Below are 24,393 nucleotides of genomic sequence, written 5' to 3'. Positions count from 1 at the left end.
GCAGCAGTTTTATTGAGAGCAACACTTGTTTCTGTTCCTCCTTGTTATAGACATTAAACTCATGCATTATTTGCTATTGAACTATGATATATTCCATGAAAACAATGGTCAGAATTGGTAGTAGAAAAAATAGTGGTAATAGATGTTTTTGCAATTTCTCAAATAATTTGAAATCATTTTTTTTTCCAGCTCTTCTGCACACAAGATATGAGGGTTCAAAAGATGATGGAAAAATTAAAAAGCACAAATTTTGCCCGGTTTTATGTACTTCAATCTCAATTTTCATACTATGAATACAAAGCTTAAATAGCTTCTTTAATATTTTTACTGTAATAAAAAAATAAGTGGAATCTGAGGGGAAAATTTTTTTCAGTATATCCCAGATTTTCTGTTCATTTCCTGTCATTGCATTTCCCAGTTGTTCCCTTTACTACCACTTACATTTTCTATCAATCCATTGAGCTGTCCTCCTCTTTGACTCCATTTTTCTTCCTCCTTGTTGTCACTCTGTTGCTTTACCCCCTCACACTCTCTGGCTCTCTCTGTGTCCTCCCTTGTCCTTGATTCCAACACACACCAGCTGGCACTCGGCCAAGTGGAGAGACAGCAAAGATGATGGTACGCACACATTCAGACGCATGCAGGAGGCCGTGCATGTGTGTGTTTGTGTGTGTGCAGTCTGGAAGTCTGGAAGAACCATCAGTTTAACTCCAGAGAGAGAGAGAGAAAGAAAATGAACTTAAGAACAGAAAATCAAGAAAAAGTCATAACTTAAGTGATACTCTGTGTGTGGGTGTGTTTGTGTGTCATTGTGTTGTACATAGTTAGGCTATAGGAGAGAGATGATGCTTTAGTCTCTCTGCCATGTGCTTTCACAAATTGGACACACAAATGCCAAAGAGGGAAGAACAATGACCCATTCATTAAATATTTTAAATAAATGAGTAAACCATCGATAATAATGCAAATGACAAGCGATTATTTAAAAAAAAACTTTTTGAACAAACACGGTTATCTTACTGCATCTCTGCCAGAATCACACTGATAATCTGTAACACTATTAGCACCACAAACAATGAAAACTAAATTGCAAAAAACTGACAAATTGTGGATTTTAAGTAATCTAAATTTAAAATTTATGATACCTTTTATCTGAATCAGAACTCACAAACAATGACAATGGTAACCAACTGGACATAATCTGGTTATAATCTTGCACATACAGTGGGGCAAAAAAGTATTTAGTCAGCCACCGATTGTGCAAGTTCCCCCACCTAAAATGATGACAGAGGTCAGTAATTTGCACCAGAGGTACACTTCAACTGTGAGAGACAGAATGTGAAAAAAAAAAAATCCATGAATCCACATGGTAGGATTTGTAAAGAATTTATTCGTAAATCAGGGTGGAAAATAAGTATTTGGTCAATAACAAAAATACAACTCAATACTTTGTAACATAACCTTTGTTGGCAATAACAGAGGTCAAACGTTTACTATAGGTCTTTACCAGGTTTGCACACACAGTAGCTGGTATTTTGGCCCATTCCTCCATGCAGATCTTCTCGAGAGCAGTGATGTTTTGGGGCTGTCGCCGAGCAACACGGACTTTCAACTCCCGCCACAGATTTTCTATGGGGTTGAGGTCTGGAGACTGGCTAGGCCACTCCAGGACTTTCAAATGCTTCTTACGGAGCCACTCCTTTGTTGCCCGGGCGGTGTGTTTTGGATCATTGTCATGTTGGAAGACCCAGCCTCGTTTCATCTTCAAAGTTCTCACTGATGGAAGGAGGTTTTGGCTCAAAATCTCACGATACATGGCCCCATTCATTCTGTCCTTAACACGGATCAGTCGTCCTGTCCCCTTGGCAGAAAAACAGCCCCATAGCATGATGTTTCCACCCCCATGCTTCACAGTAGGTATGGTGTTCTTGGGATGCAACTCAGTATTCTTCTTCCTCCAAACACGACGAGTTGAGTTTATACCAAAAAGTTCTACTTTGGTTTCATCTGACCACATGACATTCTCCCAATCCTCTGCTGTATCATCCATGTGCTCTCTGGCAAACCTCAGACGGGCCTGGACATGCACTGGCTTCAGCAGCGGAACACGTCTGGCACTGCGGGATTTGATTCCCTGCCGTTGTAGTGTGTTACTGATGGTGACCTTTGTTACTGTGGTCCCAGCTCTCTGCAGGTCATTCACCAGGTCCCCCCGTGTGGTTCTGGGATCTTTGCTCACCGTTCTCATGATCATTTTGACCCCACGGGATGAGATCTTGCGTGGAGCCCCAGATCGAGGGAGATTATCAGTGGTCTTGTATGTCTTCCATTTTCTGATGATTGCTCCCACAGTTGATTTTTTCACACCAAGCTGCTTGCCTATTGTAGATTCACTCTTCCCAGTCTGGTGCAGGTCTACAATACTTTTCCTGGTGTCCTTCGAAAGCTCTTTGGTCTTGGCCATGGCGGAGTTTGGAGTCTGACTGTTTGAGGCTGTGGACAGGTGTCTTTTATACAGATGATGAGTTCAAACAGGTGCCATTCATACAGGTAACGAGTGGGGGACAGAAAAGCTTCTTACAGAAGACGTTACAGGTCTGTGAGAGCCAGAGATTTTCCTTGTTTGAGGTGACCAAATACTTATTTTCCACCCTGATTTACGAATAAATTCTTTACAAATCCTACCATGTGAATTCATGGATTTTTTTTTCACATTCTGTCTCTCACAGTTGAAGTGTACCTCTGGTGCAAATTACTGACCTCTGTCATCATTTTAAGTGGGGGAACTTGCACAATCGGTGGCTGACTAAATACTTTTTTGCCCCACTGTATGTGCAAGGTTATTGTGTCATTTAGCACTTAAGTCTCCTTCCTGCAGCAAGTACGTCGCTATTTATGGAGAAATTTCTCAATTGCTGTTCTGGCTGGACTGGATCTAAGTACTGAATGTGAATTTCTGTGTGTCTAGATGGTAACAGATTTGCAACAGGCGGCAACAAATGAGGAACGTTTGTGGATTCATCACAGCTAATTATTATTATCACAAAAAGATTGTGTGTAATTGCCAATTTGACCCCAATCAGTTGCAGACTTGGAGCAAACTGACTCCATCTCTGTTGCCTTCTTGACACTCCAAAGTTGCTTTGAAGATGGCAACTGACCACCAGTGTTCGCAGACCCCATTTTCAAAGCTACCATTTCAAAGGCAACATGATCACAAGTTCATTCCACATGGTTGTAATAATTTTGGCTGCATTGCAGTATCCAACCACCGTTTTCAGTAGTGTGACTGAAACATTAACAAATGCTAAGGAGTTTGAAGGCTAGGTCACACCCCACACTCTTTCCTGTGTTCTTGAGCCAGTCCCAAGCAGGCTTTAGTGGTGTGGTGAGATGTTTATCATACTGGACGAAACAACTGTTGTCGGGGAGTGCTGTTCCCAAATATTAAGTGGTGCTTTATCCTGGGGTTTCCCAGCAACATGTTTCAATGTGATAAGAAAGTCAAAGTTATTCACTTAGCTCATCAGCATCAAGTGGGGACAATTACATCATCCATACATTTCATCTAACTCTAGCTCTGATTTTCTGAAAACTGATGAGACACATAGAAATAATAGAAAATTAATGAGCAATTCTGCATTCATTTGCTGATGGTACAGAGTCTGAAATGGAATGATAATCAGCTTTAAAACTGGCCTAAATTTTGGCAAAAAAACCCCCAAATTTAACCATGTAGCATTTAAGTAACTATATCCATCCATCCATTATCTTCCACTTATCCCTATTATGGTCACGGGGGTGCTGGAGCCTATCTCAGCTACCATAGGGCAAGAGGCAGGGACGCAAAGAGACAAACAATCATTCGCACTCACATTCACACCTATGGATAATTTAAAATCACCAATTAACAATAACCCCACTAACTAATAAAACAAAAAATACACATAGTGATTGGCTAGGTTTAGTTAGACCTTAGAGGGTTAATCAATGAAGCTATGTATGAGTGCATCTTCCCTGCTTTTACTTTCATGCCTCCTTTTCTCTGACTTCAGGCGGTTACATTGTAAAACATCTCTGCGCTGAACAGTAAAAGTCTTACTGAAGGAGTTTAAGCAGAGAAATGATGCAGGTTTAGTGGAGCGGCTCTGTCAGAGTTAATCGGCCCAAACATCTCATTTCAGAGGGAAAGAGCCTGCTTTAGGCTGACTGGCTCTCATTTATGTGACGAGCTGTAAACTTTGTTGTGTGTAACAGAAAGAAGTGTCTCTCAGTCTAGTGCTTTCTGCAGTCTGTCATGTAATATCAGAGCAAGAACAGATACTTTTACTATTAAATAGGCACCAGTTAGCTGTCTCGGGATATGAATAAACTAAAGAAAATAAAACACAGGACATAATTTAATGTAAAATCTTTTTATTGTGTTATACTGTTTTTTGTGCTTTTACTGCAACAAACACACACAATTAATCTGTAATTAACACCTAATAATTATTTTACAAACCTGATGCTGAACAGCTTGAGAATATTTTTGTTTTCCCACATGCAGTTACTCAGTTATGGCAGGCCATGATCAATGTCTTTGTAAGGAAGAAGATTGTAAACCTAAACATAAAAATCCCTTCTATGCAGCTTTTTTGGGCTTTGTAAAATCTTCCAGCAGGCTTGATTGGAACCCCATGTTTTATAAAGTTTTATAAGAGAACAGTCACTATATTATTACAAGTCTCACATCACGGCGAAATATGTTTTTTCAAAGATTTTTTCTTTCTTCAATTAAACCTCCATTACTCTATCATCTGCCGAGTTGTCCAATGAATGCAATGTTTACCTTCATGCTGGTGCGTTACATTGTTCCTGCGTAGGGCTTCCACAGGGTGCCTTTTCTAACTTTACATCCTCTCCTGCAGCCTTTCTTTCTCTTAATACAGATCCCTCATTTCCTTTTCCTTACTTCCTTTCTGTTATTCTGTAGATGTTTCTTTCCCAGAGTAATGCTTCACTCCTGCCTCCTCTCCCTCCTTTCCTTCAGTCCTCACACCTTCCTCCTCTCTCTCTCTCACTTTATCCCTGGGGTCTTTTGTTAGGTCGTGATAAATTGCCTCTGACATTTTGTCAAAATGGGTGCCCTCTCTCTCTCTCTCTCTCTCCCTTTCGCACATCCTCTCTCGCTCCTGCACTCTGTCTCTCTCTCTAATGTTCTTACACCTACCACTAATTGAATTGGCTGTTTGCGTAACAGTACAGATTCCCGCTCTTCACTCTCTGTCACACACATACAAATTCCTTTGCTTCTCTAACACTCACCTACACAGTCACTCCCTTTCTTCTTCGCTCAGCCCTCTGCAGGGTTTGGCCAGCAGTCTGGAGGTTGTCGTTTATTCCTTTAATCCAACCTTCCAGCAGCGAGAAGGACTGGGCAGAGGCTCTAAGCCTACACACACACACACGCACACACGCACACACACACACCTACACAAACACACACACACACACACACACAGAGAGCAGAGGAATCCCTGGTTTGTTGCCAATTTCATATTAAACAAGAAAATAAATTAACAACAGCTGTAATGTTTGACTTTCAGAGCAAAGTTAAATTGACTTTCCAATGAGATGGTCGGACAATCTCTCTCTCACACACACATACACACACACAACACACACACAACAGACACACAACAGACACACACACACTCTAGTATAACTTTTGTACATACATTTTGATTGTCTTTTTTCCAGTCTGGTCTTATTTTCAGTTTTTTCTGACCTTTCTTTTTATTTACCCCCCCCAATGCTCATCCCTTTTTGTCCTTTTTTTCTCTTTTATGCCATCGTCGTTGCCTCAGTGTCACATCATTCTTTGTCTGTATTTTTTTTAACTCACACACAACATCTTCTTAGTAACTAGTGTTCCTTGATTTTTACCTCACACTTAATAATAATAACTTCAACTTCATAATTAGACCTGCGAATAAGGGTACCTGTAATTACAATTTGCAGGTAAAAAGTCAGGTTTTTGCAGGAAACACAATAATAATAATAACTTTATTTATATAGCACCTTTATTGAAAGACAGTAACAGTAAAAATTAAGATTCATCTGATCAGCAAAATTTTCCCTATTACAATCTATTCAACATGTAGGCATGCTCCTTTTGCTTATAGTCATTTCTTCTTCACATGAATATATATTATATATAAAATAAAGTATATACTTATACACAAAGATGAGACTGAGCTCCTTGATCCCATCTACTCTCTCCTTGTGTTCCTTGTGTTCCTTTTTACTCTGTAACCCTTTCATTCACAAGCACATTTTGTTATGTCATTAATTAAAGCTAATTCTGTCGCTTCAACCCCACCCCCTTCCAAAAGAGCACACGGGAGTCTTGCATATGAGCGTTTTTATTGGTGTGTGTTTAAATTTGCTGTAATGAGGTCTGCAGGGAGATGAGGACGGAGAGTGGGTAGAGAGAAGAACATTACCTCAGGGCACAAAAATCTCTCTTTTAGTGGGCTTTAATGCCCCTCTGTGTGCCTGTCTCGCTCTCTGTCACTGTCTCACTCTGCTTTTTCTCCTGTGCTGTCCATTTCCATTTTCCAGCTGTCTCAAGGCTTAGACATTAACTGGTAGCACTTTTTTTTTACAAATACATTCAATTTGCTTTGCATTCAAACTCATTTTGAAGTCAAAAGGACTTTTAATAGTTTTATTAAGTTCTTTAAAAGAAAAAAAGCAGATTCATAAATAAAATTCATATTGGCTGCTTGAATACTTTAGATGCTTTTGGGAACCATCTTGTTCAAGGCTTTTTTTAAGTTACCGACTGTTGTTGAATTGATCTTTTTCTGGCCTATATTAATGATTGAACTTTACATTATGCACTTAGCGACAGCACTGAGGTCTCTCTCCCACCGTCAGTCTTTTCTCTTTCTTTTTGTCTTCTATCGAGAAAGAGAAAGCGAGAGAAAGACAGTTTAACCTCAGGCCAAATTTTACACTGACCATCTCACTTTTTCTCTCCTTTCCTCCCTCTATCTCTCGAGCTGTTGTGCTTTCTGACTTTGTCTGTAGAGAGAGTTTTGCCCTCAGGGTGAAATTTTAGAAAGCTATAAACTGTTTCACTCTCTCTCTCAACTCCTGTCTGTCTTTTCTGCCTTTCCCTAGCTCTCTCACTCACTAGAGATAAACAAATGATGGACAGGAAGATGAGAATTAAAAATAAAAAAGAGGAAAAAGGGGAAAAAATGGCAAAGGAAGAAAAAAAAGCAAGGGAAAGAGGAAAAGATTCCCTCCTCGATATTCCTGTCACTCACTGAGGAGCTGTTGTGACATTATCCGTTAAAAAGTTATTTACGGTGCATGAATTTGGTATAAATGATGTATTTAGCCCCTTTAGCTATGTGCACAGTTATAGGGGGCTGTAAGTACACAAATTATAGCCGCCTTCTCACACTGTTTTGATATCTGTGGGGTTTTAATATAATGGATGTTACATATGAGAACATCAGAATCCAGCTTTGAATTCACGATGCAGATGGATGGTCACATGAATATTTGTGGAAATAATGGCTTGAAGGATAAAAACAGAAAGAGAGCTTAAGAGATAAGATGAGAGATGAGACAGTACAGACAGCCCTTGAGGTCATTATTTGTTTTCATGTCCTGCCATAAGGTGTTTTAGTGTTTCTTAGCAGCTTTGCAAAGGGGCTGGTGACTGCGGCATTGGTTTGGAGTTTTTTTGTTGATTTTCTATGCAACTTATCAAATGGTAACCTGATGTCACAACAGTCTGCAATATAGTCACGACCTACTGATTCGTGTTTCTGTACACAAAACTTTTTGCGCATTCCACAGCATAAATTTCAATCTCATGTGTCCCGATTAAAAGGCAAGTGAAAGTCAGCATTTGATGGTTGTATGTTTGGTTGAAGATTCAGTCGACAGATCAAAAAAATACCATAAATATAATGCCTTTCACGTATTTTAAAACTTTTTTCCTGGTTACTATGGTGACAACTTCCATCTTTTTCTACACTCCTGATACAAAATATATATCCTCAATGCATTACTGAGATGCATTACTCGCAAAAAAATAAAATAAAAAAATAATAGGACATGGGAAGAGTAGTCACTGACTTATGTTTTTTTTAAAAAAGGTAATAATAACTTTGAGGGGAAGCATTTGCGAAAAGCATTTGTGAATGATCGGTGGTGATTAAAACATCAACTTGGAAGCTTTTCATGATACAGAGGTTAAAGTTCTGGCTACTTTCAAACCCCATCTACTCCCGTGGTCACATAAACTGTGAGAAAATGCAACATGAACTTTCTTTGTACCTTAGATAAAGATTGAGGTCTAATGTCAACCTTGTTTATTCAATGTAGACGATTGAATAAATAACCTTGTAATTTTGAAGTTACAGATTTTATGAAACAATTTTTTTTTCACGTAGAGATACTTGAACTTTGCTTGCATGAGAGTGTATTTAATTATAATATATAATGATGTTGCATTACAAATACGTTTTCCTTAGATGCTGTTGCTTTGCCAAATGATGTCACTGAATGAAACCTGTTAGTATTATTAGTAGCTCATATGACCTGAAGGATGGGGCTGATTTAGCGAGTGCAACTGACAATGCTAACCTGTGGCACTAATTGGGACTGTTCAGAGCTGAACTCACTGGTTCCTCTTGTCTTGTGCCATGTGTGTTTTTGTCATGCTAGGCTGTATAAACGTGAGTGTTTGTGTGTTTGTGAACACGTATTCGTGTGTGAGTGCAGCTTTGCTCGTATCAATGTGTCTGAGTCTCACCAGTCTTCTTCTGTCCTGTCCTGTGCTTTCTCTCTCCTTGTGTGCGTGTGTGTGTCTTTAGCTATCGGTACCCAGCGGAGGAGAAGTCCCAGCGCCATTGCCTCTGAGATCTTCGAACCTCACCTAGGAAGCCACATTTTACAGGTAGGAACTATTCACAGCGGATAAAAACTCATCTGAACTCATCTTTGGAAAAAAGCTTGGAAATGCATGTGGATACAGCAGGCCTATTTTTCTTCTGGTTCCACAGTATCACGCTTGACACACATGGACACACTCTTGGTCCAGTAAATTTTTCAGTGGCTTTGGTTTCTGATGAATAATTTCCAGTTATTGTTGCTTGGTTGCATCAGGCATCAAGATGCAGAATGTGTACACTCTACACACTATAAGCACACACACACACACACACACACACACACACACACACACACACACACACACACACACACACACACACACACACACACACACACACAAACCTGCTCAATATTGTGGGTAAACAGTGCTCTTTACAATTTTACATTAACTTGATTAACTTTTCTTTGTGAAACTTTCAGCAGCCATGTGATATTTTGCTCTTAGGCTGCTGTTTTGATGGTTTTAAAGTGAAATATCTTAGAAAATGAACTGATCAAGAAGTATAGAGATTCACAGTTCCACCAACCCTCTCGTGCTTGGACCATTATTTGGATAGAAGCATCAACCTGAAACATTGTCGTTGATGTTTTAAGGATTAAAATTTCAAAGTCCTGACATATGCAATGTTACTTTAGTTAGCAGACTAAGGGTCACATTTAATAAGTGGAGCAAATTAGCATGTGGATGCAATCACAGACAAATGCTAAAAAAGTGTAACGTTTTGGGGGTATTTACTCTTACTCTAGGAAAAGTAGCACAAATTCACCAATAAGCAGTTCTGCTAATAATTAGTATTTTACTTATAATTGACAGATATGGGTTTCCAATAGATACAGCTTAGCAATAAAGACTAAGTAGAAAAAACATATCAGGTCTTGATTTTCAATTTCTTATTTTCTTACTGTGACTCATGCTAACAGTAGTTTTTAAAGTCTTGGGCCAATGCAAGTACTGTAGTAAGTAAGTATAGCCTAATGCAAATGTATGACAATACTAGCAATTTCTGTTTCCTTTACCAAGTTTTTCTTTCATGTAGTATTTCTGTTTTCTAGTCAGCATTACATCCTGAAGAGCTCCTAGTGAGCCCTTTAATGAATTACAAGTAATGCTCTATATTCTTTTATTTCCAATTCCCAAGCCCTTATAATATTATAGTCTGACATCCAAATCCTATAAAATGCTTTTTTTTCCTCAGAAAGAGGATTTTACACCAGTTGTTATCTGAATTATTTCTTATGATTTGCCTTTGAGCTTTTCTGAAGCTATATTATTCTCAATAATGTACCTCTACATTATTAGCACAGTGATTCCTCATAATTCACCCTCAGATTTTTCAACACAGCCAACTTCCTCAACATCCAGCTGCTGCTGCGGCTAAGCTGAATTCTTAAATGGAATTATGAAAGTATGATAATGACTGGGTTATCGCTGTTCGCTCCCTCGGGTTTGTGTGTGTGCAAAAATGTGTGTGTGTCTTGTAGTTTTAATCCCTAGCATGCTCCACTCCATATCTGTTTAACATACAGCCCAAAGGCTGAGCTTTTAACATCACAACCAGGCTGACGCGATACCACAGCTGATAGGCGCTGGTAATCTGTGTGTGGGTGTGTGCGTGTTATTAGATATGCAGTATTTGTAAGTGCGTGTACATTTCTGAGATGATTTTTTAAACCTTCAAGAATGTTCTTTTTTGTTGCTAGTGCATTTTAAAACATTTAATCTAAGTGTGTGTGTGTGTGTGTGTGTGTGTGTGTGTGTGTGTGTGTGTGTGTGTGTGTGTGTGTGTGTGTGTATCTGCTTCAGTTACACCTGATTATTATTATAATCTGGCTGACACCAGTAAGCCTTCGCTATGGAAAAATCCACACTTTTCTAATCTCCTTGTACTTTTTTATCCCTTTATCATATTCAAGGATCCTGACAGAAAAGTCTCTAGCAGATATAAAAAGTTAATTGCCAACTGTAACACCCTCTCGTTAAAAACAAAGCAAAACAGCAACAAAAACAAAGTGACACTGACCATCTGTAACAATAAAGCAGGAAATGCTTTGTTTTAATTGGGTAATTCTGGAGAATAAAAATAGATACATTATATACATAACTGCCCTTAATTATCAAGTTGAGAAGCTGGACTTCCGGCATGCTTTGACTTGCAAAGTGCCAATAAAGTAAATATGCTCATCAGCTACATTGACTTTTGATAGGCCATCAGTCATCTGGTAAGTGGACAAAAACAAAAGCAAAACCAGGAAATTGAAGCTTTACCAACTGAGTAAGCATACTTTGTCCCAGTAGTTGCATAGAAAAACACAGGTGTCACTTTGCTTTGGTTAGGTTCGAAAATATAAAACCAATATGTTTAGGTTCAGATTTGGAATAAAAAAGCAGCATTGTGGTTACGGTAAAAGTTGCACAGTTGGAGCCTATCCCACCCACATAGCAACACTGGTATGGCCTGGATCTGGGCCACACAATGTGCTTACACTCGGCCCACCTACCACGAGGAATGATGGCCCTTTGGTGGCCCAGATGTGGTTTGCCAGAGGTGGCCCACACATGGGCCAGCACAAGGCCCGTTGCAGACACACTGGTGGCCCTGTGCTGGCCCAGAACAGTTTCAGCTCTGGCCCCAGATATCAGCCTAATGTATACCTTAATCAAGCCATGTAATAACAACATGTGCCGGAACATAATAGTGCAAAGTAAGATGATGAAACTCTGTTCAGACAGTGAATGGACTGATTTTTATATAGCACTTTTCTAGTCTCCCAGATTACTCATAGTGCTCTATACAACATGCCACATTCACCCACTTTCTCTAAACTGAGTGCTTCCTTTACATTTATACTTTTGACATGCAGACTAGAAGAGCCAAGGATTGAACCACTAACCTTCCGATCAGTAGGGAACCTGCTCTACCTCCTGAGCTACAGCCACCCAGTAGGAAACATGAGTAAACCCTCACTAGGTTTTGGATAAAGTGTACACTCACAAACCTGTCAAATTTGCATGTGAAACGTTGGCTACCATAGCTGTATAGTATTGCAACATGGCATTTGGGTCTTCTAACTAAAATAGGAAAATAGGAACATAAATAGTGCCATCATTGCCAGACCTGGCCCACATCTGGTTGACATACACCCTGCCATGACACCAGTCGGTCAGAAGTGCCATCTTGATGCCGGATCCGGGGAAGACCTGTGTTCTATGAGCTTGGGCTACATAAACCAAACCATAATCGAGCCACGTGTGGCATGCCATCACATAAACAGTGCCATCTATGCCAGGCCTGGCCCATATCCTGATGACATAGCACTTACTATGCCAGAAGTCAGATCTGTCTGCTATGTGGGCAGCTGTCTTAGGGCGAGAGGAGCAATTTAGAGTTACCAATTAATCTCATCCCACTAATTGCCTGTCTTTGGAATGTGGGAGGAGGCCGGAGTACCCAGAAAGAACCCAGGCAAACACGGGGAAAACATGCAAAGACATGTAAAAGAACCTGGCCTAGTGGTGGAATTGAACTTCTTGTTTTGAGGCAACAGTGCTCACCACCGTGCATCCGTGGAACCTTCATCGTAAAAAGTAAAGCTGATTACTGTTTTGAAGCACACAACTGTCTCCTTTGCTATATTTTAATCATTTTGTTAAGCCATCTGTCAGCCCTGATCACTTTCATGTTTGGAGACATGTCACTTCACCTCACCCTTACCTCTGGTTAAAATCACAGAGGTTAAGTTGGTATCCGCCTAGACTGTGTTTGTGTGAGTTGCCTAGGTTTGGAGATACCTGCTATAGAAATGTCTTTCTTTTGAATGTAAACAAACTAAAGCGCCCGCTGCAAATATCTTTAAAGAGCTTAAAGGAAATATGTTGTTCATCATTAATCATTGTCCAAGGTATTTATGTTTAATCTTGAATCCTGCAAAAGTGGCAAAAACTAAAACCATTAATTCTTGGAAACCAAAATGAAGCAAAAAGAAACCAAAATATGAGACGAAAACTAATCCGCATAATATCACATATGCTAAGCTGCCTGACAAACAAACAAACAAACAAACACATTAGACAAGAGTAGTTGGAAAAAATGACAACCCCTGCCAAGTTTTCTTAGTTTTGTTAGGACACTCTTGATGCTCCAAAGTCTAAGTCATTGTTGGTGACTATCCTTACCTTGATCTTTTGGAGAAAGACTAGGAGAAAAATGTAGGTAGTTTTTGATGTGTCAGAATGATTCTTCTCTTTTTATTCCTGACTGACAGCACTTGGTCGAAAGGTTAATCTGTTTGCACAGGGTTAATGATCATGGTTAGGGGTTTGTCAGAGGATGACTTGACAAAGAGCTTCACAGAACTTTTAGGAAACACGCTCTAGCAATCCCACAAACAATACCAGCCACAGCACCCACTTACACAAAGCTCATTGGGCAGGTGGCAAGGACCAGTTGATCCTGGGGCTTCAATGGTGATCAGACACTCAGGGGTGTGACAGACCTGAAACAGAGCGAGTGAGGGCTCTCTTAAAAAGTACTTCAGGAGTCAGTTTTTGTAACACTGGGGCTAAATGTAACTAATCTGATCCTGCAAAGTAACATGCTTTACATATAAATGTAGTGGAATTTATTTAGTGACATATAATTTAAATCACCAAAAAGTGTTTGATGACAGCGTTACTGTCCAGATTGTCACACACGAATTTGGAATTGCGATGGTTTCCATGTTTTGCAGCTGGTTTGCAAATAGCAGTTCCAAATCTGACAATCATTAGATCGCATACTCAACTCTCTTCTGGTGGTCAGTCGACATGACTATCAAAGCTTCCAATGCAAACACTCTGCATGAGCGACTCGCTGGCAGCCAGAGGGTGCTGTTCCCAATGTGAAAGCACTCAGGACGTCATGCAATAGTGTCACATACAGCCGCACCTATTGTAAGTCCTTGTACCATTTGTTCTTCATCTGTCCCGTGTTAATCCTTCAGACAGCTGCGGCGCAGACCGAGTATGTCGCCGTGACAACCATCTCCCTTCTTCCGCCGCTGTGCACATCATGTTGTCATGTGTGAGTGTTAACACGAGCCTGGAACAAGTGGAGCCGCTCACGCTGTGTTGAGCATCGCTGCCGTCTCGAGCCTGTGTGCCAGTGTGCCCGTGTGAGTGTAAACACCATGTTCTGATCCTGCAGCTCAAGACACTAGACATCCCATAATACCTTTTTATAATCCCTAGAGAGTCACTATGACAACCATATGAGTCAGATCCCAAGGTAGATTGAAGTAGATGTGAGATTGAAAGTGACACAAACAACGTGGACCTCCCCTCACCTGGAAGTGGGGTGTGTGTGCGTGTCTGCATGTGTGTGTGTGTGCACGTGTGTGTGTGAGCCTGTGAGAGTGATAGTGAGAGAGAGAAAGCATGAAACTGAAATACAATGTGTTGGAGGTATGTGGGTCAAAAACTACAGCAAGGTTGTTTTACATTCCTTTTTAACTCTGTTGCTGTTTCTGCTTTTACTCTTCGACTCTGGAGTAATAGTTATATTCTTATGTAACTTACAACTTATCACAGACATTAAATTAGTCAATAGTGTACAATATGTTCATAAGCTATGTGTTTCTTTAATTTCTGTCGTATAGAGTAAAAGTAGTGAGTAAAGTAAAAGTTCATTTTTATAGCACATTTCAGAGACAGATGTCACAAAGTGCTTCAGAAGAGAGGTAACAAAAATATACATATACATTGTTATAGTGATGGATGCTACTGTCGTTAAAATGTTAAATCGTCAGTTCAGTGTTTGTATAAGTAATCCCTATGAGTCAAAAGTGCTTCACTTGTTTTGTCATGTTACAGCCTTAGTCCAAAAATCTTCAGCTCAAAATTCTATGCACAAACAAAGTGAACGTTTGCTCGAAATTCTTGCAAATTTATTGTACATAAAAATAAATAAATTACATATACATATACATTTACATATGTATTCATTTGTTGAAGCAGCAATTATAGCCTCAAATCTTTTTCAGTATGGTGCTAAAAGCTTGGAACAACTATTTTCTCCCATTCTTCTTTGCAGAACCTCTCAAGCTCTAAATCTTTGTATGGGAAGCATTGGTGCACAGACATTATCATTCAGTAAGAAGGACTAGATGTTACAGTCCCTGATAATGCATTGCTTTAGATGGAGAGATTCTTGAGGGATGGCTGTTATGAGGAAAGGCAGCCCAGAAACTTTGTCAGCAGCACACATCGTTGTGTGCCTCAACTTTCGGTCTTTTACCCAGGCTAATCTGCCATTTTCCTCCCTTGGTTAGGTTTAGGGATTAGAGATCTGATCTAGCTTATCATTTTAAAATTTGGGTCACATCGTGAGTAGTGGACCAGATCTCTCCAGACATCTCCAATCGGGTTCTAGTCTAGGTTCTGACTGGGCCACTCAGTGACATTCACAAAGTGGACCCAGAGTCACTCCTTTGTTATCTTGACTGTATGCTTAGAGTATTTGTTATGTTAAAGATGAGTGTAAACGAACCACGGCAGACCAGACGACATGTACGCTTTTCAGCGTCTTTAAACACCTTATTACCACGATTGCTGTTCACACAGTCAGCTTACAACCCGACACACACACCACAATTTCACACAACAACACAACGACAGTCAGCACAGACTTTTAAGGCGTGATTGTGGATGCTGCTCAAGTGCGTCCGCCACCCCTGCAGCGGCACCGCAGACCACACCCTGCCACAATGAGCCTTTGCACCAGCATCTCAGGTCCAGAGCACCCCAGAACAGTTTATATGTTAAGATGTCTCTACTAATTGCTGCATTCATCTTTCCATTGACCCCAACTAGCCTTTCCATTCCTGCTGCTGAGAAAGATCCCCACAGCATGGTGCTACCGCCATGCTTCATTGTAGGGATGGTATCAGATCAGGTGGTAGAAATATTTGAGAGACAATCAGTGGAATCGGGTCATGGCAAAGGCTTGCAAAAAAGGTCATATTTTTGTTTTTCAGATTTACTAAATTTGCAAGAATGTCAAACATTTTTTTTCTTTTGTATTATGGTGTATTGTATGTAGAATTTTGAAGTGAAAAAATAATTTAATCCATTTTGGAATAAAGCTGTAACATGAAAAAATATGGAACAAGTAAAGCACTGTGAATTCTTTCTAGACGCAGGTATCATAGAAACATGCGTACTGGCAATGACACACATTAAATCACAAAAGCTAAAGAAGAGATACATATTTGTGTTTCCACAGAAGTGACATGCTGAAGCATTTCTTTATTTTTATGTTCCCCTGATAAACAGAAAGTCAACTTCTCTCACAGTTTATATAAAGTAGATGTTACTTGTTTTGTTGCCATGGTGCAGTTCAGTGATTGGCCACGTTGTTGCTGAACTACCAGAACAAACAGACTGTCAAGAGGAAACAGTGCTTTATGTGCACACATGCTCCTGTGTGTGTGATGTAGTATCCCGAGTGTGTTTCTACATCGTCAGAGTGTGTGTTTGTGTGTGTGCGTGGCCTTTTCAGTGAAGAAGGAAGGCCGATGTGTTGGCGGCAAATTGGCCTCATTAATCTCCCGCTTAATTGATTGTGAGAAGTTTGAGGATGACATTTTAAGAAAGCGTGGCGGACGGGGTATGGCATGATTGATTTGGCTAAAACGCAGCGCTAATGAATGCCAGCCAGTCACTTAGGTGGTAGAGACCAGACACTAATTTCAGAGAGATTAGGCCAGAGAGGTTGATAATGCTTAATGAAGAGAGAGAGAGAGGGAGTAGTCATTAAACAGGATGTAAAGCTCTATGTGTACTCTCCTGTCTCTGGTCTGACTTGCTGCGTGTGTGTGCTGACAGAGATTAAATGAGTGAAGGCTTTATTTGTATGAACTTTATTACTCATACTACATACAAAATAGAGATCTGTATTGGACCAACTTGAATTCATTGTCTTGGTAGAAATTATTTTTCAGGCAGAAAATTATAGTGTGCAAAACTAGTGACACGGCTGAAGTTCAGAGTTAGGGTTCACCATCTCCCAATCCAATACGCTTGTTTTGAATACTTTCTGCTGCCAGATTAAGTCAATTTGGATTTAATTTTTATAGTTTCAGACAGATAAAATGTCAATTTAAGCAAGAAATTAAAGTTTATTTATTAAGCGGCCGGCCCAGATTCGAATCCAAACCGCGGCACTTTGCCGCGTGGCTTCCCCTCTCTCTCTCTCTCTCTTCCTCTGCTTTCCTGTCAGTCTCTGCTGTCCATATCAAATAAAGCCAAAAAAGGCCAAAATTTTTTTTTAAAAAAGCACATTACATAGCAAATGGAAGTATGGTGTGACCGTATGAAAACTCTCTACATTTAGTGAAAAATTAGGGACTCGTTAGCAAGCAAATTCCAGCATACAACAAAAGGAACCAAGAACTTGTTCTTCAGTCCACCCATTCCTGAGACATCCATGAAAATTGCCTGGTGTCTCTGTAAGTATATTAATTGATATTAATGCCTTCACCATTGTCTACATTTAACCATCAGAAATAGTGCTAAACTTTTACCCTAATTCCAAATTTAACTCATAATGTCTGTATTTGATTGTACATATATATATGTACTGTGCCAAGTGTCTTCAGTCAGTTAATGATGTTTGGATGAAAGGTTCTCAAACAAACTGCAACCCACAATCAGTTCTACATAGTCTTGTTTTGAACAATCAAATACAGACATTATGAGGGTGCTTCCTTATAGCTACCCTCAGGCTGTACGATCAAAACTCTACATGAGCAATCTAGGTCATCGTCATGGTTCGCACTTGGTTTACAAGATCTACTAGTTTTTGCAACTTAAGTTATATATTTAATCCATCTGTATGGTTTGAAAAGGTCAGTAGTTCCCAGATTTTGTGGTATTTCTTTATAAGCCCACATTTTTTCACAAGTTATTTGCAGTTTAATATAAATAAGTCTAATCCAAAACACAACACAAAAGAAACTCTGGAAAGATGCTTGCAAACTTTTTTTTTCTAATACTGATATTGATTATGTTCGCTTTCAAGTGGATCCAAATACAGAACAATACAGAGCTGGAATGTAGTACAATGAAAATTACCTTTAGACGAAAATTGCAACAACAAAATTGGAAAGAAAAAGCTCATTTCTAATGAGATATTATTGTGCTTATGCTTTAAAAGAGAAAAAAAACTTTTTGAAAATTAAACTTTTATTATTGAGCTGTAATTTTATAGAAACTGGAATACAGCTCTAGGAGGAATATAATATATTACAACGTTTTACCCTTTTAACTGCTTTAGTGAGTGGAACGTCAGCAATTATAACGCAACAGCATCTTTTAGTTGAGCAGGTCAAGAAGTCAGCGGAAGTTTAGTTGTTGTTGTTGTCAAAATGAAAGTTGTTTGGACTTGAGGAGATTGACGTTTGGTGTTTTTTAAGGCACCATGTGGTGTTTGAAGATGAAAAGGCAGCGGACAGACGGACAGTGATTAAACAAAGAGGGGAGTTGGAATAAAATAAAAAGTGTGTGTGCGTTAGCCCAAAATGTGTGACCAATTATAAAGTGATTGATGAGGAAAAACACAGTGTGTGTTTTTATGTTTACTATCATTTAAATCAGCGCTACAAAGACAAAGAAAGTGTGTGTGGTTTTGTGTGAACTTGGCAGGGTAAGTATGTGAAGGGAGGGAGTGCCACACCTGTTCCAAACACAGCCTGTGTGCTCATTCGTCTCTTCTTCTCTATGTGAGAATCAAACTCACAGAGCGCATCAGGACAACCTGTCCATCTGCAGCAAGAAGACAGAGAGGGAAGATAAGAGACAAATGTGACAAGGGAAGACAATTGAGCGATATCAGTGAGATATAAGAGTTATCGTTCAATTTGTCATTAATTCTGAAAAACTATGAACGGTTTCGGTGTTTCATCATCAACGCGTCTTTCTGTAAACTTTGGCACTCAAGTGCTGCCATATTGTAAATTATAGAAGGTTCTGATGTATTTACTCTATAATTCATTTAATTTAGCATTAATTTAGCATAAAGGCCAGCAGTGCACAATTCAGTTGTGTAACTATGTAAGCTAAAGTTAAACCATCTTGCTTGAATGTTTCACTGGAATTATCATAACTCACAGGGGATTGATTTTTGCCCCTAAGGTGTGAAAAGACTGATGTGGTATTGTTATCACCCTACCAAGCAGGTGGACACCTAAGTTTGTGAATGCGATAAAGAGGCGATGTAGTATTTTCAAAATGATACCATATGTGCATCTAATAAAAAATCTTAGTCAAAGGTCAGAAGTATTCTGAAAATCAATACCATAACTGCATCTACAAAAAGTTGCAGACTCCTTCTAATCTCAGTGACCTTGAGCTCAAAGTCAAAGTTCAAAGGTCAAGTTCTCTTAAAATTTTTGTGAATGCGATAACTCGACAAGGAATTCACCCAGGATTCCCAAATCAATATGAGAGCTGCATCTATAAAAAAATCTTTGACAATCTCAGTGACCTTGACCTCAAGGTCAGAGTGAACTTAAGAACAAGGTAAAGTATGATTTTCAAACTGATACTATAGGTGTGTCTACTAGCAGGCTGAGGGGTAAAACTGACGGTTTCCAGTATTTTCAAGCTTTATGTTAGCTTTACATTCGGGGCAAGCAATTGGCCTAAAGAGTGTGAGTAAACCAAAAGTTTTGGCTCCAAAATGGTGAATGAAAGAGGGCCTATTGAGATTTTTGTATCCCCTGTCATAAATATATATCATTATGATGGTGACTGTTCATACTAAACATGACCAAAGTTACTAGTAGAGGTCAGTGGATGCACACATAATCACCTTGTGAGCCAAAAACATCCAAAAGGGAGTCAGATCACAAAGACTCCAATATTAAAATGCCCAACTTTAGAGCATGAAAAAGGATATTTACAGCTTGGTGCAAAAGAGATAGATAATGAGTGTCAGGTATACTTACACATTCAGCAGGCATTGATTGGTGTCTATTAAGTGTCACCCCACGAATTGAAGCGCCTTGAGGCAACTTTTGTTGTGATTTGCCGCTATATGAATAAAATAGAATTGAAAAAATTGAATTGAATTTGAGTAACTGAACTGGACCTCTGTAATGTGTTCGTGCTGCTGGTGGAATTCTCTGACCAATATTAAATCTTGCTGTGTGGAGGAAACCGTCCAAGACGCTTGTGTACTAATTACCACCATTATGTCCACCAGTGCATCACACCCATAGTTTATAAATGCATCGTGATAACCAAGCTTGCTGGCATTAGCTGATATCTTCGAACTCAATTCTTTCATACATATATGGTAAAAAAACAACAACATGGTGGTGGTCAGGTTTACATTAGGTTTAGATGCTAGAAAGAGAAAGATTCATTTTTTTAGGTTAGTAAATGTTTAATTTCAATGAGATGTGAAGTATAATAATATCGAGGAAGTCTGTATATCTCTGTGTGTTTTCATTGCTAATAATCAAATTAGTAAAATTCTAAACTTCTACATATCGTTAAGACGGCTTGATCAGAATTAAGGCAGCATATCTATAACAAAAGTCACATGTTAGTATTATGACAGATAAAATTACTTACCTTACATTTAAATGATCATACATTAGGAGGGTGTGTTATAGTTTTAATGATAATGGAGAATCAACATAGCAAGAAAACCTGAAGTGCTACCCTGCTTGACACGAATCAAGTGTTTGGCGCCTTCACCTGCAGCTGTTAACCAACCGCTGCACTCTGCAACGTGTAAAACAGATGTAAGGTGCTTGCACGTTGTCACGCCGATGAGGGGGAAATGAAAGACGACAGCAATGGCACACAGATGCGACACTGCTTCCTGTCACCCCGTCAATCAAACTGTCACCCAATGAGTGTCACCGTAGGTAAAAATTAGACGTGGAGACAGGAGAAGACACAGGCATGACAGGACAGATCTGCTGCTCCCAGTGGATTATGGGAATATTACTGTGGAGATTTAGAAACTAAAAGTGATGCTTGTGTACGACATCTGACAGGCAGACAGGCAACTAGAAAGACAAAGTAGAAGTCAGATGGATGAGAAGCATCCAGACAGGAGGCACTTACTGAAAGAAACCTAGATTAAAAGTACCATCCTATAGTTTTTGCATGTTTTAACTGCTATTGTATTCATTTGCCATGCCTGGCTTTGGTATCATCACCACTGTTAAAACATAATCTTTATAGATATGATGAACTTGAATTTGATAATTATCAAATACAAGATTGCTGTTGGTAATTAGTCTAAACTGAAGATGCTACCAAATCTGTTTACTAGATTTCTCTTTCTTAATGCTTGGAAATTGTTTAAAGAAATTTACTGGAGATTTTATGAGTAGGTGTGAAAAGGAAACTGAAAAAGGAAAAAAAAAAATTTTTTAACGCAACTTTTGCAAAAAAAAAGATTTACTGTAACGCAGCGCATCGGACAATGATGGTAGCTAAACTAGTAAAATTCTCCTTTAAGCTTTTATTTTCAGCTAAAAAGCTTCTGATTCACTACTGCCACCCTCTGGACTGGAGTAGAACTGACCTTTGTTTTACATGTTTTTGAAAGCTAAAGTAAATTTGAGCCAACACATCTAAACCTGTTTCTTCTTCTTCATCTCATTTTGACCCACCCACCCGCTCCCTCCAAAAAAAACAAAAAACAAAACAACAGCAATAAAGAAAAATCACATCTGAAGTATGTTGTCAATGCATTTTAATAATGTATCATACTGAGTGGAATAATAGTACTCTTGTCCACCAGTATTGAATATTACACGCAGGCCTTTGTCAGTTGAAGTATTTATATTTACATATTTTACTCACCCTTTCCCTGAGCATTGAACGAGGCCTTGAGATGAATTTTTTAGACCTGCATATTCAAAAGTGAACAGATTTCACACACGCACACATACACCAAGAAGTGGGTTTCAGGCAGGTTTCGCCATACTGCATGCACAGATGACTCCAGAGGCCTAGCATGACCTGGCGGCGGCGAGACTAAAGGTCACGGTGATGAGCAGCGAGCCTCGCATCCTGATTACCCCAAACCCCCCTCTCTGACTTCCTGTGAGGTCCTGCAGGTTCATTAGCAGTGGGAATAACTGCAGAAAGACAGATAGAGAAAGAGTGAGAGAGGCAAGAGGTCTGAACCAATAAACGAATCGTCCAGAGAGAAAAGGAAGAAAACGAAGGTGAGAAGAAGGGAAAAAGAAAAAAAATTATTTATGCAGTCAATAGGCTGCAGCTTGTCTGCATCTCTAATTGTTTGATTTTATAGGCGGGACGGGCTCTTTAAACAAACACACTCTTATGCTAATGGCAGCACGGCGGTGCCCTCCTGGCTGTGTCTGGTGGGAAAGTGGACTGGGGGATTATGGGAGTTTTTTGGGGAGGGGGGCAGGGAAAAGCTGAATATCATTTGTATAATTAAAAATGACAGAGGAAATGGTCCACTAATGTGCACACACATGCACACGCACACACACACACACACACAATCAGCCACTTTGTCTTGACAGGTGGAAGGGGAGGAGGGAGTAGGGAGGTATAAGGGGAGAGGGGAGGTTAGTCCTGATTGCTGTCAATCAAGCAGTCCGGTGGGAGGACCGGGGAGGCAGCCAGATCGCCATGAACTTTGACCCAATACCTGGCCGACGTGATGCCAGTATATGTGTGTGTGTGTGTGTGTGTGTGTGTGTGTGTGTGTGTGTGTGTGTGTGTGTGTGTGTGTGTGTGTGTGAGAGAGAGAGAGAGAGAGAGAGAGAGAGAGATTTAACAACCTTGAGAGATTGACTGAATTTCAACAGGCTCAGGGCTGAGTGAGAGAAATGTAGTGTGGCACAGAAGGGGAAGTGAAATGGATTAAAGGATGAAAGTCCACAGAAAAATGAAGACCAGAATAAAGGCAGGACAGAAGTTAGTGGCACCAAAGTATTAAAACGTTATACAGTTGTTATCTTAGCTTCAGGTTTGACAACTTGGCAACTCGCTAATATCAATATTTACCTAAACAACTAATATATAACTATAATATAAAATGAAAATGGCTAAAATGGTGTAATAATTGATTGTTGATTCAGCCTATGAATCGTAAGTGTAAGAAGACACATCATAACCTCAAAGGACGTCTTATGTATATTAAGACCATGAAGTAGAAAACAAAAAACAAAGTGACAGATAATTCAATACCATCACCATAAACCTTTCTACTCTTTAATATATGGCTGATATTATCCAAAGTGGAAAACAAGTACTACTGTAAACACATTGTATTAAATCCACAACTTCATTGCAGTTTATTAACTAGTTTCTGGCGTCATTACCCTCTTGTAAGTGTCACCAAATATGCCCATTTCCTTTCATGTTTTCCCCATGCTATTGTACACCAGATACAAAAATGATGATATTCATAACAAATGACTCGCATGTAAATGACATTTATAGAAATTATCACCTAAAGTTCATTATGATGTTAATCTGCCTCAAGCAGCACATAAACCTTTATAAAACTTTATTGACGTTTATTGAATTTTATACACATATTAATCTTTGGTTACACAGGGAAACATTTGCATTAGAATCTAACACATCATGCAGTGTGTTACATCTGCCTGAGCAGGAGGCACAACTTTAAGAAGCTTTTAAGACATTCAGAGTTGCATTAATCAGTATTTTTTTATGCCGACAGTTATCAGTGGATCAAATGAGAGTAGGTGTTCATGTAAAACCTGTTGCTCATAGTCCTAAACCCATGCAATAGTTCCCCGTCTCTGCAACACCCATTGGTTTTCATTTTTTTTGCTTCATTCTAGAACCCTCATCCAACCTGCTTTCAGCAGGATCAAGTAGGTGTATATAACATACAAGTCAAAAACTGAAAATAATTTGGGACTAGCTGGTGAAGATACGGCAGCTGAAAGCTACAATAGCGGTGGTGACTAATGTTGAAGTACAAGAACGGCAAAAAATTTGACTCACAGTCATGAAAACCGATTCAGCAGAATGAACATATTACTGTGTTCCAGGTCTGCCAATTCACATTTTCATAACTTTATAAGGAGCTGAATTTGTAAGATGTCATGTACACAAGTAGTATGTCCCATGTGTCAAATAAATCAATTGATGTAGCTTTAAACAGCTCAAATAAATAATGAATGAAAAGTCATATTTGTATTGTGTGTGTGTGTGTGTGTGTGTGTCAGACACCAAGAGAGAGACAGAAAGAATGAGCGAGAGATCAAAGGAAACAGAGGATCACTAGAAAGCCAAAGTGACAATTGAACAAATGGCAGCAATGAAAAGACGATCAGATTATATCTCTGTCCTTCTGTCGCTTTGTTCTCTGTGTGCGCATCAGCTTGTTTCTGACTGCATGCATGCGCACACCGCTGTGT

The 24,393-nt window shown here is 39.4% G+C and overlaps 1 protein-coding gene across 4 annotated transcripts in view; it reads left to right on the top strand.

The window, feature by feature from the left end:
- npas3 (neuronal PAS domain protein 3) overlaps positions 1 to 24,393 on the top strand; it is a 380,804-nt gene that overhangs the window by 207,040 nt on the left and 149,371 nt on the right. For all 4 annotated transcript variants that reach the window (XM_026151150.1, XM_026151153.1, XM_026151151.1 and 1 more), the window contains one exon: positions 8,883 to 8,965. In XM_026151150.1, coding sequence (XP_026006935.1) covers positions 8,883 to 8,965 — 83 coding nt within the window. The remainder of the gene's footprint in view (positions 1 to 8,882; positions 8,966 to 24,393) is intronic.

The sequence above is a fragment of the Astatotilapia calliptera genome, chromosome 19, assembly GCF_900246225.1.
Source record: "Astatotilapia calliptera chromosome 19, fAstCal1.2, whole genome shotgun sequence".
Taxonomy (NCBI): Eukaryota; Metazoa; Chordata; class Actinopteri; order Cichliformes; family Cichlidae; genus Astatotilapia; species Astatotilapia calliptera.
The sequence above is the reverse complement of the archived record's forward strand: the minus strand, read 5'-3'. Positions and strand labels throughout refer to the sequence as shown.